Source organism: Crocodylus siamensis, chromosome 14, assembly GCF_052110815.1.
Source record: "Crocodylus siamensis isolate JL-2025a chromosome 14, ASM5211081v1, whole genome shotgun sequence".
In the NCBI taxonomy this organism is placed as follows: Eukaryota; Metazoa; Chordata; order Crocodylia; family Crocodylidae; genus Crocodylus; species Crocodylus siamensis.
The window spans coordinates 25,022,048-25,041,844 of NC_143408.1; the positions used below are offsets into that span (position 1 = coordinate 25,022,048).

The 19,797-nt window shown below is 45.8% G+C and overlaps 1 protein-coding gene across 2 annotated transcripts in view; it reads left to right on the forward strand.

The window, feature by feature from the left end:
• Nucleotides 1-520: 520 nt before the first annotated feature.
• Nucleotides 521-19,797, forward strand: part of SIK2 (salt inducible kinase 2) — a 94,414-nt gene continuing 75,137 nt past the window's right edge. Inside the window, exons 1-3 of one of the 2 annotated variants that reach the window (XM_090027149.1) lie at nucleotides 521-742; nucleotides 11,563-11,679; nucleotides 18,198-18,261. In XM_090027149.1, the coding sequence (XP_089883275.1) occupies nucleotides 593-742; nucleotides 11,563-11,679; nucleotides 18,198-18,261 (331 nt within the window). In that variant the 5' untranslated portion in view covers nucleotides 521-592. The remainder of the gene's footprint in view (nucleotides 743-11,562; nucleotides 11,680-18,197; nucleotides 18,262-19,797) is intronic. The other variant, XM_090027150.1, reaches the window with a different exon arrangement.

Here is a 19,797-nt window from a genome sequence, read left to right on the forward strand (position 1 = left end):
CTGTGCATCAGCCCTGGAGCGGGGATGCGTGCGTGCGTGTGTGCGTGCATGCATGCAAGCAAGGGTGCGAGCCTCCTTTGCACTAGCCCTGGAGGTGGGATGTGTGTGTGTGTGCGAGCAAGTGTGCAAGCCCCCCTTTGCAGAACTCTGGGGGGGGCGATGCGTGCAAGCAAGGGGGCGAGCCCTCTTTGCACTGGCCCTGGATGGGGAACGTGTGTGTGTATGCGTGCAAGCAAGTGTGCAAGGCCCCTCTGCAGAACCCTGGGGGCGCATGTGTGCAAGGCCCCTCTGCCCCAGCCCCGGAGGGGGGACGCCTGCGCGTGCAAGCCCCCTCTGCAGAGCCCCGGGGAGGGCGCAGGCGTGCCCCCCCGGGCCCCGGGGCGGGGCGGGGAGCCCCGGCGGGAAGAGCCCGGGAGCCCCGGCGGGGGGAACAGCCCCGCGGCGGGGGCTCCGGTTGCCATGGCGAGGCGCCGCCCCCGGTGACGCGCGCCGTGACGCGGGGGGCGGGGCGGGGCGGGCGCGCGGCGGCCGGGCGCCGCAGACGGAGCGGGCGCGGGAGCCGAGCCGAGCGCCGCCGCCGCGAGCCCCGAGCATGGTGATGGCCGAGCCCCGGCGGCCCCCCGCGCTGCTGCCCCGCGGGCCCGGGCCCGTGCGCGTCGGCTTCTACGACATCGAGGGCACGCTGGGCAAGGGCAACTTCGCCGTGGTCAAGCTGGCGCGGCACCGCATCACGCGCAGCGAGGTCAGCCCCAACGGCTCCGACCCCCCCACCCCCCGAGTGGCCCCGGGGCTCCTGCGGGCCGTCCCCTGCAGCCGGCGAAGCGCCAGCCCCCGGGGCAGCCGGAGCCCCGAGGGTTGGGGGTCGCTATGTCTGCTGGGGCAGCGCTGGGTGGCGCCCTGGCCCGTGGCCGGAGGGAGCTGTCGCTCCGCTGGGGAGGGACGCGGGGGGTTGCTGCCCCCCGGGGCAGGGGCAGGCTCTCCGTTGTGCACCCTCCGTCCCCAGCGGGGCTTGGTTTTCTGCGGTGGCAAAGTTTTGCATCTGAAGACTTATTGAATTGGGTGGTTTGGGTTTTTTGTTTCCTCTTTTCAGCGGGGAGATGGATGTGGGGCGCGGGTTGGTCCCGCAGGGAGAGGCGGGCGCCTGGGTGAAGTGGGGCCCGGCTCGTGGGGTGGGTCGAGCGGGGAGGAGAGGAACAGAACTTTTTAGTGAGGGCGAAGGGACCTCCCACCTGAGCACGGCACGAGTTGGTTTAGCAGCGCTGGGGCCCGCACAAAAGAAACCGGGCGGCGTGCTGGCTGAGCGGCTCTTCCTGATGGGAAGACGCTCCGATTTCCAGCCCGCCCCAAGCTAGCGGGTGACTGTTGTCCTCGTGTCTCCTGGAGTCCTTTGCTCCCCGAATCGCCCCCTTGCACAGGCAGCTGGTCTCCGTTAAACTGGCGGTGGAGGAAACATAGCTTATATGAGGCTTGTATCAACATTTTCCTTGCATGTCTGCACTGCAGGAAATGCTGCACTCCGTTTCTGTTCAAACTCGTTTGGAAAAATCATTTTAGAAAAATCTTTCCTGATGTGAGAGTCTCCTCTGTTTTCCGGCCCCGGCTCCCAGCATTATGCACCGGGTTCCCGTCCTTGCAGCCTAGGCACCTTGAGGCTGCCCGTTTACTGGAGGCAGTCGCTTCGTTTGTTTGTGCACTTTGTCTTCACTTCCAGCAAGTCAACAGGTCTGGCAAACCCAAGCTTATTTTCCAGTCCAGTTTTTAGCGAGCTCCAGACGTGGGGAGTACCTGAGACCTGACTGCCGTGCAAAATCCGGCCTGTGCTTGAGAACCTGCACGCCGGATTTGTGCCTTGCAAACCTCAGCCATAAACCAAAAACTGTATCGCTAGCGCCAGATAAAAGTGAAATGCAAACTGAACCGGAATGGGTGCATTAGAAGGGAAAGTAGGCTAGAAGGTAGATGTGCAAATGAGCTTTGCATTAAACGTGAAACTATATTAATACAGCACTTAAACATGGGTAATTAAGCACTTGAGGGAAGAAATGTAAATTGGCAGGGATGAAGGAGTTGCATTTGTAACAACAGCAGGTAGTTCAGCGCCCTTCTTGAGCAGGATCGTTGGACGAGGCCGCCCCTTGCATTCGCAACCTTTTGTTCTGCTTATCGTCTGTACTTCTTAGGCTCTGAAGTTTGTAACAGGTCCTTTCATGCGGCCTGTGTTGTATCACAGGATGTTTCTGTGATCAGAGGATGAGTTGGCTAATGAAGTATCCACCAAAGAGCACAACTTATGGTATGCTCAGGACAGAGGCGAAAATAAGTCCACTGGAGGAAACCAAAAGAGCCGAGACACAGAGAAAAAACGCCCATGAGAGGGACGTTTAGAAAGATTAGAGCTACTTACTTTTCGAGGACAGTAAGTGGTGACAAGAACTGTAAAATAATAGGTAAAAACCAGTCTCCTCTGGTTTACTATTTCCTTAGAGGAAGCAGACACCAGCTGGAATATGCCGCTTATCTTCATTTGGGTTAAGTGTACAGGCACTCTTAGGCCCCAGTGCCTACCCTGTAACCTACCTGTGCTTCTGTTGTACTCTGTTTAAGTGCATACTTGGTGAAACTTGGACCAGGAGCTGTCAATTTTGAAGCAGCCCTGCACTGACTGGGTCTTGTCAATTTTGAGGCCGCCGTTAGAGGCAAAAGGCATTCTGAGAAACAAAGTACGGGTCCTTAATGAGATCTAAGAAGCTTAGGGTAGGCTGCTGCTGCAGTTAATGAGCATGGTGTGCAATGAGTTCAGGTAAGTGCAGAAACTGTTGGGTTTTTTTTATTATTATTAATCCCTAGGTTATGCACTTTAAATAGAGTCCACGGTACTTAAAAGTATAACTAACCCGTGGAACTGTCTCCCCAAAGGCTGAGTCTGAAAGCTGCCTAAGGATGAGCACATGGTAACATTAGCAATCGCTTGGTGCAGGAGAATAAACACTTCTGACTAATCAGTTCTCTGGGTTCAGGATATAAGCCAGCCACCAGCTGCCAGAACTTGGAAAAACTTCTCCACTAGGCATGTGGTACCTAACTGTGGGTTCGTTGTGGTTTGCACCTTCTAGTGAAGCATCTGGTGATGGCTTCTGTAGGAGATGGGATACAAGATGAGTTGGGCCGTCCACCATACTTCTGAATGCATAGCGGTGTGCTACTCGGCATGTGGAAGGATAGCACCTTTTTTCCTACCTTTGCTGTGCCTCTCAGTTTGGTTTCTGTCCAGATCAAATTGATCCGAAATAGCCTAGAACTGATGTACCTGCCTTTGTGCAAACCCTTAATGCAGAACTGCTGCAGCATTGCAAAATGGGCGTGCACCAGCATGACTTAGTCCAGGCATGAATAAGTCTTTACTCTAATGTGGCGCATTTTTAATAGAGATTTGCATCAGGTTAACTATACTAGGCATAACCTAGTTAAGGGATGGGGCCTCAGGCTTTTGGCTGGCATATGCAACCCACACGTCACCTGCTAATAAGAGAAACTGGGGGCTTTTTTTCTGTGTGTCATAAGGCCCTGAAGGGTTTTCAGAATATTCTGTGCGTGAGTAGTTTCAGGGCTCATTTTTTCTGAAAGACTGGATGGCTGGAGAGCTAGAAGGATAGCATCCGGACTAAAGGGAAACTAAAAGGTTGTGGAGCAACCAGAGTTCAGATCCAAGACTAGCACTTTGGTTTGACATCTCTTTAAAGCTAGATGCCTGCCCCTCCTGTCCAGGGTGAAGGCAGCTCCCACCCCAATTCTCTAAGCGTCCAGTGAGAACAAGGTAGGAAACGGTGAACCTGATATTTCTAAGTTTAAAAAGCAAGAAATATTTCAAAAGGCCTTCAAGCTTTTAGACCTCTCTAAACAGAAAAATAAGGGTGCAATGCAGCAGTGTTTTTTGCCTTTTGAAGTCACCTTTCAGGTTGTTTTAAAGCCCCTCGTTACCCTAAATCCTGAAGTTCTTGTGATACTGGGGGAATGACTTCTGCAATCAAATGTGATTTGTAGCCTGAACAAGAGCAGTCTACAGGAATCAAGAGACTTGCATCGTTGTCCTGAATCGGATGTGTGCTCTGGGTGGTGGCTTGTACATGTTGGCCATGCTAGAGAAATGAGAATTCACTTGTGCATCACGTAAGCCTTTATGTGCTGTTTTGACAAGGTTAGTGCTGCATTACGACATTTCTCTGGGAAGGCTAGTCATTACCAGCTACCAAGCTGCATGTGCATCCTTCATGGAGCGGGACTATTTCGTCATTCAAACTTTGTCGTGCAAGTATGTAAAATAGGAAAGTTAGCTCCAGTCTGAAGCAACGTATCTGGTTTGAATTAAAAAAAAAAAAAAAAAGATTTTAACACACTTCCCCTCCCCTTCCCTCTCCCCCACTGATGGGACCCTGCCAAGGTTGCACATGGAAGTGAGCGGTTTCTGCCCAGGACAGAATTTACATTTGCAGTTTTACAATATTTCCCAGTGATTTTTTTTTTCTCTTAAACTTTCTGCAGATCTAGCAAAGGGCAGGAAAGAGAAGTAAGGCATCAGAATGGACTGAGGTGTCTAATCTGTTTTTAAGGATTGGAGCAGGGGAGCCAGCTGCTGCTCTTCTCTCTTTCAAATGAAAGCCATATATTGTCTGCAACTACGCATTCAGTTATATTCTAATACAAAACTTCCATCTGTCTTACGATATAGATACCAACATGTTTTGCTGCACTTTTTGCTCTGAAAAAATCCTGCCACTTGTGCACGTTGGATTTTACTCTATTCATTATAATAAGTATTTGTATAGAGTCCCTTGATTCATTAGAAATAAGAAGCCGTTAATAATTTTTGATTGACGTTTTATTTGATCTGAACTCTTTGTATTGCCAAAAAGCAGCTACTCTTGGTCAGCAGAGTACCATGTTTGGGATTGTTTCAGACATTCAGGCGAGTGAGCTAACACAAAGCTAAATGAAACGTCCACACCTGTAGAATTATGTTTTGGGTCAAAGTGCTAGGCGAGTGACAGCTGGCATTGTGAATGAGCCATCCTGAAACTTGCAGTATTTCAACCTTTCCCAGAAAGAAGTCTGTGGATATCATACTTTATCTGCTGACCCATCTATGTAGCTGGTGGGAGAATGCTGCTGGAAGTCAGTTAAATCCTTTGGACAGGATGACTCGCTGACTCTGTCTAGGCTTGACAGAGTGTAGCCATTGCAGTAGGCCAGCGGAGGGAAACCCCAGGGACAGCTCATCCCAAGAAGGCAGGCAACACAACTTGAAACTGGAGCTTTGCCGTCTGTTACTAATAAGCATTAGAGCAGAGGAAGGAAGTGCTTTCAGGTGTCGCGGGGGAGCTGCGCAGAGTGAGGGCTCTTGATAAGCATGTCCCATTCAGGGTTCTTTTAAATTGCACCATAAGCTAAATTATTTGCAGTTAAAAAGAACTGTAGCTCATCTCTAGATTTTCAAAAGAGAGCTGGAAGGCCATTGACATCCGAAGTGCCCAACACTGATTTTGTTTGGATTACCTCTTACTTGATTAAATACGGAGGTACGACAATCAGGCTCATCTACAGCCTTTCGGTGCTGAGTAATACTGAAATGAGATTCTTGCTCTCATTAAGGTGATTAAGCTCTTCGGAAGATATCCTCAGATTTCAGAACAAGCATTGGCTTGTCAGGGTCTTTGACCCACTCCTGTATGTGGATGCACTGCAAGCAGACTGAACGCAGGTGTCTGCAAGTTACCTACACAGTATTTAAACCAACAATAAGTTTTAGCAACATAATTTTTGCAGCGTTTGATAGTGTGGGGACTGTGGAGCTCCAGTTTAATGGTTTGGCCATCAGGTGAAGGAGTTGTTTTCACGCTTTTTTGCCAGTCTTCAAGACAGGTTACATTGTTGGACTTTTAAATGCATGCAGCTGAGTAGGATATAGAGAGACCATGTTAACGTGAAACGGGATCGATATTTATAGCATGATTTGTATCTCCACTTCCCAACTTCTGTGCTGTGCTATCATAAAGAATCCGTTCTGTGGTTCGTTTTGGGTTTTTTTCAGCCTAGTGATAATTCTTGCTTTTCAGTGAGCAAAAGCTCTTCAGCCATTGGAACTCAGTATAGGTTTAAAAAATAAAAGTACCTCTTCCACTCTCCATAATAATTTTTTTTCATAGTTTCTTTCCCCCTTTTTTGGCTGAAATCGACACCACTATGGTTATAAACCTAATGGAGAACACACAAGGAGCATCTTTTAAAGTTTTAATTGATGAAGAAATTATTGCTGGAAAATAGAAGCTGTTTTACAGTTTGTCTCTCTGCCTTGGTAAATGTTCAGTTTATCAAGAGCTTAGAGGAATAGGGGGTTTGAAAAAAGAAAGAACTGAGTGCACTTTTGCTGACATTGGGAGCTAGCTAGTGGCTTGTGCAATGCCAAATGTTGTGCCTGATATCCATAGGGAAATGTTTCTTTACTGGAAACTGTACCAGATGAATTTAAAAACAGAAATGTTTCACTATGAAAACGCAAGAGCCGACTGTGCAAGCGCTAACCCTGTTGGAAGGACTGGCAGAGCGTGTACGCTCTTAAGTTCATTATTTTTTTCCCAGCCAAACAGCTGAACCAGCTTTGGTTCAGCAACTTGTAACTGCAAGTCTGAGAGACTTTTCCTGGGGCAGGGAGAAGGGAGGGATGGAAACTAAAACGCAGAAGTTTGCATTCATGACATGACAGCAGTTGGGATGAATTGATAAAGATGAAGCAAGAGCTCAGGGTTGCACAAGGCACAGGCTGAAGCAAGGAACAGCTCTGTTCCTGCCTCCTCCAGGGTGTCTTAAAAGGCTGCCAAAAGCCTCCTTGCTCATTCTCCTGCTTTCCACCGCCCTTCACTGGCTTCCTTTTCTGCGTCAGCCCTAAGCACCATCTCCTTCCCTCAGAGGCTTTGCACAACTTGGTTGTGGGCCTTTTCTGTGCATTAGTTTTCTTTTACGTGAGAACTGCAGGGAAGCAATAAAAGCTGCTCCAGTTAAAGCAATCTCAGAAAGGAGGGAAGTGAGAAAAAACTGTGCAGTTGCTTAAGACAAGGTAAAAACCCATGGGGAGCCCAAGAGGGCAGTGGGAGAGACGAGCTGCCCCCTCCAGAGCAAGCCTGCATGGATTAGACTCCTGTTGAAGAGCAGACAATGGCAACACTAAAAAGTGACCAGCAATGACGGTTGGATTCTTGCATTAAATTTTCCTGGTGAGTGCACGTTTGGGATTTGTATTGCTAAGAAATTTGAACACAAACTGTGTCTTATCTAAGACACCCCTCCTCTCTTAGAAAGCTAGTGGTGAGTGAAATAATAAGAACAGTCCTGACTAACTTGGGGAGAGGAGGGTGTCAGTGAAATCGTATTGGGCTGGAGGTATCTGAGATAACAGCACTGCACCCAGCCCACACCTGCTCCTGTTCAGAAAGGCCAGGCGTGCTTCTGGCTGCTGCTGCTTTTGCAGTGAGCCGGTAGAAAGCAAATGAGAGGAAGTAGGGAGGAAATCTGACCCGCAAAGGTTACTCCTCCACCTCCTCCCCCCCAGCCTCCATTTTTTTTCAGTAACCTTTGCCTACTGTGTATTTAGGGATTAGGGTTTATTTAAATGTTTGTTTTTCGGTTGCCTTAATGTCTTGCAATTTCCTAAGAAACTCATTTTATAGCCTTAGTAGCTTGTGCTTGCATAAAACTTGAGCAGCTGTCAAGTTTCCTGAGCGGTAAAGAGAAAGGGAGGAGGAAGGAGTCCGAAGCTTCTGGATTTGTGTTCCAGTTTTGTTTGTAAGCGTCCGAATGTGTGTTTGCATCCCCTGTTCCCATGTGGGCTTTAATCATCCCGGAGAGGGGAGTTGCTTGCCTCTCTGAGATCACAGATGACAAAAAAGTGAACTGCCGAAAGCAGAGGCAAGTAGCGTCGAGCGCAGCCTAGGCCCTGTTTTGGCAAGGATGGACATGGGTGCTTAATTTCAGACTTAGGCAGTTGTGTTTGACTTGGATGGAATTGGAATGAATTTCCTTTCATCTTCCTCCTTTGTGCTTGGAGCAGGGGGCCAGCTTGCACGTATAAACATCATTCGGGCTCAGGGTCTAATTTAAGGCAATCCAACATAATGAACCACTGGAGGGATGGGAGAAGGGGCGGGTAAAGGTAACATAAATGGGAACACGTGGCTATGTGGACTGGCTGCATACGTGTTTAGATTTGCATCGCTTCTATTTTGTTTTTGAATTACAAGATGAAAACAGAGATCAGCAATCCCAAGCAGCTGTCTTCCTTGCTATCGGTTACTCCTTTCCATGGGCCTCGCAGTGGAATTGGGACTTGAGTCTTCTTATCCTTCCCTGCAGAAGCATCGTGGAAACGTATTCGGGGGGAGCAGTCGGTGCTTACGGGCTGTTGAGGAAGAAGCATCCCCGGTGCATGTGGAAGAAGTGGCCGAGCAGCCAAACAAGGCTGGCTGGGTTGGTGAGGCGGTAGGGCACTGCAGTGAGATGCAGGAGGAGGTTGGCATACTTGCATTCAACCTGGGGAGGTTTAAAGAGTGTCATGTCTCCAGCAGTGGCTGTTTCCCTATGTTTTTAGAGGAAAAATCCAGAATTCCAGAAGTGGAACAGTATGGACAAACCTTTTCTGTAATAGTGGGAATATGTTCTGAAGCCTGGGTCCATGTTCCTTGATGGACCTTCTGCCCCATCTAATGATAATGGCTGTCAGAGTTCATATGAATATTTCATTGCCTTTTTTTTTTTTTAATTACACCAAGCTCTTGGACTCCATTCTGATTTTTGGCAAGGAGTTCCAGATGATTCAGTTTTTCAAAGGCCATGAATTGTTTCATTTACCTTTGGGTTTGACAGCAATGGTAAGCCCCCAATGAGAGATCAAAATAGTGCTTCTGTTCAAGCCCATCTCTCGCAGCCTGTGCTCGTATGCCATCTCCGCCAGGCAACAACTGAGCACAAACGGTCTTTAAAAATAGAAATAAGGCTCGCTGTCTCCCCCCACTCAAAAAGCTAAATCACTTCATCGGTTCATGGTGTTTTTGCTTTATTTCTGTCTTTTTCTGTGGGCGGGTGGTGAGGGCAGGTGTGTGTACATGTGATGGGGTTATCAAAGAAAAGCCAAAACAAGCTAGCACAGTGGTTCTGACTGCAATGAAGCCCTTAAGCATCCTTATTCAGATAACAAGGTCCTTCTGCAGATTTGGTCTCCTCTGCCTGCCAGCTGGCCCCCATAGTTTCCCAGTGTCACAGTTTCTGTGGAATACAGCTGTAGTTGGGTCATGATGTATTGCGGCAGAAGCAATTTCTCAAGGCATCAGGCCCGACTCCATGGAGGGCTTTGAACAGCAGAAACGATCTCCCTTTTGCACGTTGTTCATTGGTCATAAACCTATCTGATATTTTATCAAAATGGACCCAGTCTTTTCATATGTGCGTTTTTGCACGACCGTGGTGGTTTTTTGTTGCCTCTCCCTGCATTCTTAACATAGTATTCAAGGCGAGGGCATACCACTGATTGATTTAATATTTTTTTTCAGTCCTGTTTTCTCATGCATTCTTTAACTATCATGTTATTTCCTTTTTTTTTTTTTTTTTAAACTTTCTGTTTAAAACAAAATGGGGAATCCCTTTCTTATAGCCCTGTGCAGCTTAGTTCTCTGATATGGACTAAAATAAAGTCGGAAGGAACCAGATCTCTCTTCTAAATTATTTGGACTCTAATTGACAGAAGTATCCCTGGAGAACATCCCTGTTCCTCAACAGGCTAATTACTGCCATTTTTTTATGTACAGAACATTAATCACAGTTAAAATAAAAATATGTACCATTACAGGCTGCATTAGTAAGGCATGTTTTGATTGCGCTCACTGAGCCAAGAAGTTCAGTTTAAATTTTACTTACGGATGAAATCCTGACCTCGCTGACTTCAGTGCATTCCGAGTGAAGGGTAGAAAACCTAATTCTACTGCCATTTTAAGTGAATGAAAATACCGTCTTGGTTTTGCTAATGGTATTTTGATTGTGGTGGCGTCTCAGTTGTCCCGGGCAGAGGGATCCCCTGTACTCCCTGTCAAGTTCACAGATTCTTGGAACTGCCTAGTCATGGGCTTGTATCTCTGTCTTTGGTAGATAGCTTGAGAAACACATTTGGTTAGGCTCCCTTTGTAACGCTCCCCTTCCTCTCACTTGTATGACAAGTGGTGGACTTGGACCACAGCTACCCAATGAGTTTCTGAAAGGGCTGAAATTAGAGATTGGAGCTTCCTGACTTTGGGCCCATCCTCAAGCCAGAAAGTACACTGACTCCCCCAAAATAACAAATCAGGGTTGTTTTTGAAAACACTGGTATCTAAGAGCTAAAACGGGGGGCTTAGAAGCTACGCGTCTTTAACATATATTTTTGGGGGTACTTTTCTGTATGTCAGTTGATTGCACGGTGAAAATAGACCAGTCGTTCCCACTTCAGTTTCTAGTCCGTTCCAGTTCCTGGTTTCCATGCTTTAAAACATGAAACATAAGGGGTTTGTTACAGTCCAAATGGGAAGAAAGTTCCCCCCCCCCGATTTGTTTAAAAATCACTTTAATAGTCTCATTAATAGGAAGTCTTATAAAATCTCCATGAACCTGTGCTATCTGACAGTCTGACTCAAAGGAAGCCACTTATAATTGTTCTTATGGCCCATTGTCAATCAAAACAATACTAGTCTTGTTTAAAGAAGCTATAAAAATGGACCACAAGAGAGAAACCTTGATGAGGCCGTTTCTGGTTGGCTGAAAGACCCCAGCCACTCCTTTTGGAAGTGCCCTTTTACTATGTTGTTGAAGTGTATAAATATGTACCTCTTCTGTTGTAAATAAATACAGGAAGGCTGTGTTCAGCCTCTGACCAGCAGTGATTACCTGAAACTCCTGGGTTGTGTAGAAATAAACTTTGCACTGTTTTTTGTGCCAAACATTTTCATGGGGACTTTTCTTGCATGTGTCAAAATGCAGGCTCTCGTGGCATGACCCATGAAACGGCAGGAAGAAGTTGCTGCATGTGCTCAATAACCATTTCTGAAATGCAGATATCGGCTTTTTATTTTTAAGATAGCAGTATCCATTCACAAATTATATTCAGAGTGGTCTTCAGGTAGATACTGATGCAGAGAGGTGCCTCATGAATTTTTTTTTTTTTAAAGCAGCTGTCTGGTAGGCTCCTAAGACCCACTGACATCGACCTTTGAAAACCTGTCCCTAATTGGTAGGAACAGGGGGCAGATTCAGAGATCTTGTGTGACATTGATGCTTCTGGGTTGCCAGGAGCATTCATTTATTTCCCTTCCTTTTATTAACATTTTGTTTAACACACACATTTGCTGTACCTTAGAATTTCTGCAGTAACAGAACAACCTGCCATGAGCTAGAAATGTTGGTGCTCTGTTTCAAATGTGAAGTAAACCAGTAGCGAGAAAGTTGATTTAAAAAAAAAAAATTACAGCCTATTTTTTTTTCTCTTGGCTTCAGGTGGCAATAAAAATCATTGACAAATCCCAGCTGGATGCCGTTAATCTGGAGAAAATCTATCGAGAAGTGCAGATAATGAAAATGCTCGACCACCCCCACATTATAAAGCTCTATCAGGTACAGTTACCTGCTGCTCTCCTTCTTCTCTCTTCCTCCATGTGTTCTTGTGCAAAGCCTTTATCGGTGTCCAGTCCTATATGTCAGCGATGTTTTTGGGGGCTGCTTTTTCATGTTCAGCTTTTAGGTGGGTGAATTTCTGTGGCTATGGTTTTCTTTAGTCATTCTGCAATCACTGTTGCATATGCAGCTTCTCAACCACATTTGGCCTGTGTGCTGCAGAACCCTGAAGATGCCTGCATTCTTCTTTTGAAAAAGTTAAGATGTAATTTAGTGATAGTGAAAGATAAGAGACTGCGATACCTAGTGACTGAAACCTCCTGCAGCTTTGCAGAGTAGTTACCTTATCATCAGGAACTGAGCCCATGGCATTGCTGCTGTGCACACGCTGAGTTCAGAGGCCACTTTCCATGGCTTCATTGAGTTCTTGGCTTGTTTTGCTGAAACTACCTGCAGTGATGTCGAATGCTGTGGTGGTGGTGGTGTAAGCGCTTGCCCACTGAGACCACCAGTCTTCTGTAGTATAAAGTACTGAGTTGCCAACAGATAACAACCCTCAAACCACACTGGCCATCAACAGAAGAAAGTTTTATAACCACCTCCACTGACCCATCCAGTCCCTCTAAACAGCAGGATCCCAGTTACTTGTCTTGTACTTGGTAAAGTCACATCATCATAAAGTGGGTGGAAGATGCTGCCATTCCTGTCTGGTAGCCTTTTACTCCCAGTCTCCACTGATATAACTAATTACACCAGGTGGGATGACAGTGATTTAAATCTTCATGTTTCAAAGTCCTATCCTGACATTTGGATATACACAATGAGTCTCAAAGCCTTTGGCCTGTCTGCAGAAATTGTTTGGATATCTGTTGGTGTCATTCTGTCTTGCAACTTTATATCTGTTAACTGCTGTTAACAGATGTGTAGGGCTTGCTAAACCACAGAAAATCAGATAATTTCAGACATAAAGGTGAATCTGCCCTTCAGTCATCTGACAACGTCTGGATAATCTAACAGACCTTGGCATGAAAAGGTGAGAAGGGGCATTCGGTTTCAAAATGTCTTGCTTTGTTCTTGAGCAAACACGCTTACCCATTGTAATCAAGGTTAGAGATACTCCTGAGTGTGTTTCAGGTGTCAGCATGTCATTGGCGCCTAGTCTGATGTGGCAAGAATTTCAAGGCATGCAGTATTTCGTCTTTAGGGACTAGTTAGATTTGTTGGTTATTTCCCCCTAGTCTGGATCAGAATCGATCCCAAATCACTAGTGACTTGTAAGGGCAACTTCCCCGATAGGTATTCTCATGTCTTTCTTCTCTGAGCAGCAGTAGAGGTGGCCTGGATTTAGTCACGTGGGAGGTGGACTACTAAAAATCAAAGCATGGGCAGAGAGAGTAGTAGAGAAATCCATCTCCACAGAAGCCCACAAGTTGAGAGAGTCTCTGAGAATGAGAGAAGACAGAGTAGATTGGGTCCATAGATTACTAGATGTTTGTCTGCTAGCAGGAGACTGATTTGAAGCTTGTGTCTTCCAAGAAGGGCTTGGAGTACTAGTCGTAGGAATCCCAGCACCCTCTTTCATCATCGGTGTGTTACATATAATTGGCTTTTCACGTGGACATTCTCCCCTGGATGAAGGAGCTCCATCTTCCTGTAGGCCTTTGGTTTGTTAGTTGTCCCCTGGCTCTTAAATCTAATAACACTTCTGAGCTCTCCATGTGTGCAGTGAGGAGAATTCGTTAAGTGGGAAGGAGAGAGGGAGGAACTTGCGGGGAATAAGCTGAAGAAAAGAGTGCTCTGAAGAAATGTGGTATACTCTTGATAAGTGCCAGTATTAAATTGCACCCCACCTGGAGGCATGGCTTCTTTATGCTGCTTCTAGCTCCCTATAGTTGCATGCAGCAGCTAACGCAGGGAGATTGTAAAAGCACAGTGTAGTACTTGGTCAAAGGGCAAGTATCTGGTAACTGCTTTCAAGCTTGCCATTCTGCGTGCATCTGCTCTGACTTCAGGTACAGAGTAGGATATAGTGCAAGTGGCTCTGCAGGTACTTTATGACAAGGGTGTACAAGCATCAGGTGTAACCAGTGGCATTAAGGCACCTTTATATATAGTTTGCATTCCATCCGAGTTCGTCGTCCTCTGGATGCACGTGCTCCTGGCGTACAAGTTCGAAATATTTGCGTTGTAGCATCCCTGTGTCCCCTATCAAAAGGCATGTTAAAAAAAAGAAAGAAGTGGCTGTAGCCATCTTTTTCCATTTTTCTATATTTTTGCCCCCAAAATTTCACAATTTTAAACTTTGATTTTTTTCTGAGGCTCTTTGCAGCACAAACATAGGTTTAGAGCCATCGGTATTCAAATCTGATCCATCCTGAGACATGTTTGTTGCATAGAGAAAGTTACAGCTGTTGGTATTTTTTGTCTTCAGGAAAGCCATGTGCCAACCTCCCTTTTCAGCTAGGATGGGAAGTTCGGGGACTTGGGCTGAAGGTTGTTGAACAACCTTGCTCCTCAGCTTTCCAGGTCCCAGTGCCTTAGGGAGCAGGCAGGCAGTGCCTGACATGGTACTATCAGGCAAGAAATGGGGACCATCAAAAGCTACTTTTGATACTGACTTTACCACCATGACATCAAGAACTGGTACCGCTGTCACACCGAGGCTCGGGAAATGTGAGCACCAGACTAGACACAGCCCCCAGCACTGATCTGCCTCTTTGCGCAAGAAGAAACTCAACAACTTGCACTTTTCTTAGGAACAGAGTACTAAGCCTGCTTGCTAATAGGCACAACTGATGCCGGCAGAGCAAGGTGCCAACATCTGTTAATACTTGTGACCATTGGCATTAGCACCTAAACAGATAACGTGATCAGTCCTGACAATGAAAACCTTAATGGTTCCAAGTAAGTTGATGTTAAGAGAGTTTGCTAGGTCTCCATCACTGTCCTTGGCACCAGCGATACTGTGCTAAGGCACTATGCTACTTCCAAGTTGGAAGAAGGTTACTTCTTGTATCCTACCTGTTACCTCGGCTCTGGCTTTCTTTTTTTGACATCTAACAAGGAACCTTCCCTCCAGTCACACACGTCACGGGAAGGTGCTTCAGAGTCAACCAAGACTGCCTCTTCATAACTCTGACTCCCGTGCCTCAGGCTTGGCAATGGCCTAGCCAACCTTACCAGAACCAGCCTTATCCTTACGATGTCCACCTTGACCCTACTGGACATACTGGAGATGTCCTTTGGGACATCCAGCAGTTGGTTCCCCTATTGCTACTCAAGAAAATGCAGGTTGCGCTATTTATTTTGCATGCATTTCAAAGGAAAACTGAACCAGGGGGAGAAGAGGAACAGGAAGATCTTGAGACTCTTAAACATCATTCTCCTTCAAAAGGCTTGTCACTGCTTTTGGCTTGCTGAAGCAGCCTAGCTGGTTCCTGTACTCTGACCTCTTATGCCTTCAGAGTTTTCCAAGAGCTGCTGTCTGGGAGAGCAGAAGCCTGTTGAAATCTCTGAAATGAAAAAAAGAGCCCGTGAGATTTTTTTATTTATTTTTTTTCCTTCTATGTACTGCATTCCTCCAGTCCTGCAAGAATAACATTGCCAATTAAAGAGGGCATCCTAGAAGCAGCCTCAGATTTGGTGCCTGACGTCAGCAGTTTTGCCAGCAGCCACGAAAAGAACAAAATGGAAGAATCAATCCCATAGTCCAAGAGCGTGGAGCCGTTTACACCCACACAACACCAGATTCCTTCGTGGTTTCTGCAGTCCTCAAGACAACCAAAAGACCAGGACCCAGAGAAATTGGATCTCTTTGGAGAATAGCCTTATTTGTCATTCTAGTTATGAATAGCAAATTCTTGAGTTGCATTTGCTAAATGTTATTCTTTAACTTGGGATTGGGTACTCCCCCTTCCTGGCCAAACGCCCTCTGAAATCCAGAGGAGGGTTGCAAACTGTTGTTGCTGAAAGTTGGCTTTGGGCAACAACATTTTTGGGCAGGAATGGATGCATCGATCTCTGCAGGTCTGTGAGTGCTGGGCTGAGTGTGCAGAGCATCATGGTTGTGGCCACTGGCATCCTTCATAAGGAGCAAAGCGCCATTCAGCCCGTACACTGCTAATTTTTGGCTCCTATTAAAGAGCTTCAAGGTCAGGCGTAGCTCGTAGGGCATTTTCATTCTAGCCCCTGAGAGCCTGTCCTGTATGTGCCCAGGGCAATCCTGTGACTTTTTTGTGTCTCTTCTCACACTCTTCTCCCGAAAGTTGGCTAAAAGTTGTGCTTTGTCCACCAAGTATGTCAGGAGGGCTTCTAAGCACAGCATTTCCTGATTCTAAAGAAGAATGAAAATCTCATTTGGATTAGAAATGCAGGGAGCATTTAATTCCAAGCCTTCTAGGTGCTGCAATAAAAGAATACAAAGGCAAGAAAACCCCTTTGCATTCAAACCAGGGTGGAGGGGCTCTGATCCTACACCCTTCCCCTGGCAGTGAGCTCGCTCCTGTAAAGATCAGACTTGCAGTGACAGGATTATTCCACTCCTTAAAGACAAAGGGCTTGATTTAGCGAAGTCGTGTTCAGCTTTAATTTCATGTTACAGGAAAGAGTCTAGCACTTCCTTATAAATCAACTGGTGATTCATAGAGTAGAGGCAAATGTTAAGGACAGAATTGTTAACTCCCTTAAGTAAGATTGACTGTGATCTTTCTTAAGCGGATGACAAACAAAATTTAAGAGGAGGCAAGAACAATTCTGGAGTGGAGGTAAGTAGAGGCACGTCAAGACAAATGTGATGTTTATTGTTTTTACCCCCTGAATATTATAGGGATGGGCACATCAAAGGAACACTCACTAAGAGTATATTTATAAAAAAAAAAAAAAAGGCATCTCCCACATTGGAGCTTTCTAGTCTGTCTGTAATGATCCCATCACTTCACTGTATGCACAGGAGGAGTCTTGGCTGTCTGTCTGGGGGTCAGGACATTTTTGACTCGGTACTGGGTAAAGGGGCAGGGCTGCATCAGAAGGCTCGATTAGGTCCGGACTCTTGTATTCATAATGCAGAGAATATTGATGTCCTCTGTGTCCAGGTACTGCCTCTCAAAGCCAGCTTGTATTGCAGCCCAGAATATTTGCAGTCATCATGCGCACCGAGCCTTAAATTAAATAAGAATGCAGCCAGGGTAGGACCGTCTGAGGATCAGCCATTGTGTGCTCTCTGCAGCCCTCCTGGGGATTGCATGTTTTTATAACTCTCTGTTAACAGTTGGTTTCCTTTGGGCTTTTTAAATACATTTCCCTAAAAACAGTTATTTTACAAGAAAGTAGTGCCATAGTTTTCAAGGTGGTAAATAAATAAAAGACAGGAAATTCAAAATGAAAGGAGGCTTACCCACAAGTTTTTCAGTTGATCTGTGTGTTTAACAAGTTGCCATGCTTGGGTCATTCAAATAGTTTAGGTCCAAAATGTGACTGACATTCAAATTGTTATAATCTGCTGGAGGGAAAATCCTAAATGACTATTTTTATTTGAAAACACAGGTTTTCAGTCTCTTTGATCCTGCTGCTTATGAAATGAGTCCTGAGGGAGTGTTTGAAAAGAGTGGGCTGGGGGTGTCACTTAGGAGGAAAACTGCAGGGTAATGGAGGTAGTTGTCCCTTCCAGGGTAGCTAGCATGGGAAGCCAATGTCTTGATTCCTATCTCATGATCAGGACATGCAGTGCAGTACTTTCACATGAAAGTTGGAAATGTAGTGATTTTATTTTCACGGTATTTTGGAACAGAGGGCAGGCTGTTTTTGTAGAACTGCCTGGTCGAGTAGCAGCAGGATTATCGATCTCTGAAGAGAAAAATTACTCATAGAATTGAAAGAGTTGGGGGTGCAACTGTCCTGTACTGCATTATGGTAGGAGTGGGATCACATGGCCTGTGGCGTTTGGTGAAATTTGGCCAATTTGGGACGATGAGCACACTTAATTGTATTGTTTTTTCCTACTGTGATGAGTGAGGGCAGCAGGGGCTCCAGGCCCCTTTCCGGTCCCCAGATGCTAACCCTACTTCAATAAATAAGTCAGGAGAAAAATTTGTTACGGCAGTCACTCAAACCCAGTGACGTAAGTAGCGGCAGCTGTCAGGACAAGAATTTCAGTTGAGATATGGAGATATCGTTTCTTCCTATGTGCGGCCAAGAATCGAGCCCATCTCCTCTAGAGTCATAGATTGTAAGGCCGGAAGGGACCTTGGAAGGTCAACGAGTCCAGCCCCCTGCACCAAGCAGGAAAGACAGCGGGGTGGGGGGGTCAGGTGACGACATAGCAAGGCCGAACTTTGGCATGTGGGGAGGTCTAGTGAAGTCATTGGGGCTAGTAGACCGGGTAAAACGATGACCTCATACAAATGTTGGTAGTTTTGAGCCCCGGAGTGACTTCCATTAGGGGAGAAGGGCTGGAAAATCTGTGGTTATGTCGCTTTTCCCCTTCCCCCAACTAAACTAATGTGCAATTTCTCCATCAACAGGTGATGGAGACCAAAAGCATGTTGTACCTTGTGACAGAATATGCCAAAAATGGAGAAATTTTCGGTAAGCAAGAGTCCATTTTAACGTTAAATATTTATTTCTGCAGTTTGTTGTTGCAACTTAGTTTGGTTTTTCAAGAGAAGTCCAAGCCTCAGGATCACTTGTGCTGTAGCTTTTGAGGAAAAGCTACAACTAGGTCAAACTATTTTCCGTAATTTAGGCGTTTAATTTTCCCCCCTTGAAAATATGCCGAATATTTGCTTTGGTAAATCTTTTAAAGAAATCTAGTTGGCCTTTAGCAGAGAAGATTGTATGGTAAAAAGCAAAATAGTTTCAGTGAAAATCTGATTTCCTTTACACTGGTGTAACTTCACTGATGAAAACATTACCAGCTTTAGGCCACTGCACCAGAGTTCAGAAGCTCAGCCTATGCTTAGCATGTTAAAATCCAAGCGATTTGCTGTTTCAGGTAAGGCAAAGCTTCTTTGTTTCTTGTGTCTGTAGTTTTGGTGAATCATTCCCCTCTTCCTCCCCCATCTTTCCACCCCCCCCCCCACTTCAAACCCTGTCTTTTTTAAGTATAGTTCCTATGGGGAATGTGCGTGAGTTCATTACAAGAGTCTCTGCAGTAGGCATTGAAATATTTAAAAGTTTTAAGTTGACTAATGAAAGTCAAATTTGCATTTGGTTCGGAGCATCCAGGATTTTCATAATACATGAGTGTAACATTTGGTGTTTTGTTGGTTGTAACACTTCAGAAAACAGCCCTCTGCGCCTGGTTTTAGAAGGCTGTAATTGTAAGGAAAGGCTGAATAGAGGCCACTTTGAAGTCCTGGGTTTTTTGTGTTCTCAAAATGGTGGTGTTTTCGCAGAAGGAGTTTGCAGATTTCTCTTTCCTTTTATAATGGCTTTAGCAGTCGTAGGGTAGTGACAAATGGCTTTTACAATCAAGCTACGGTTCTGGAAACAGAGGTCTGTGTAAGCTGTCGAAGGCAGAATTTGGTTGTTCTGACTTTGTTTTTCCATTACTAATGATTGCTGCCAACTTTTTTTAAATATAATTGAGGGATTAGATTTGCCAAACTTAAATTATCGGATAGAACCAGGATTATTCTTGCAGAAAAAAGGACGTGGCTGTTACCCTGCAAAAGCCTTTTCTTATACCTCTAAGTGTTATGCAGAAAGTGGCTTTTTTAGTTTTAATGAAAAGTGTGCGTGACTCAGTTTACCTACTCACTTTTGCGTTGTGTTCTGCTGGGACTGAAGGGAAACGGGTCTTCTCTGGGACCAGGGAATAAGAATTAAGGATTGGCCGCATAGGCGTGTCTGGTCTGATGTAAATGAGTTATTGAGAACGGCTTTACTTCAGAGGTTCACTGGATGTTGAAGTTGAGTGACTACGCATGAACTTGCAATGAAGAGGCAGCCGAGAGAAAAGAACATGTGCAAACACCGTGACAGGAATCTGAAATGAAGAGCGTGGATGACTGGACACTGATAAGAAGTCTTGGCCAGGGGCACGGGCGGAGCCGTGGCCATTTGGGGCCAGAGAGCAGGCTGCCAGCACAGGTGCATGTGGGAGCTTTGCCTTTTCATATA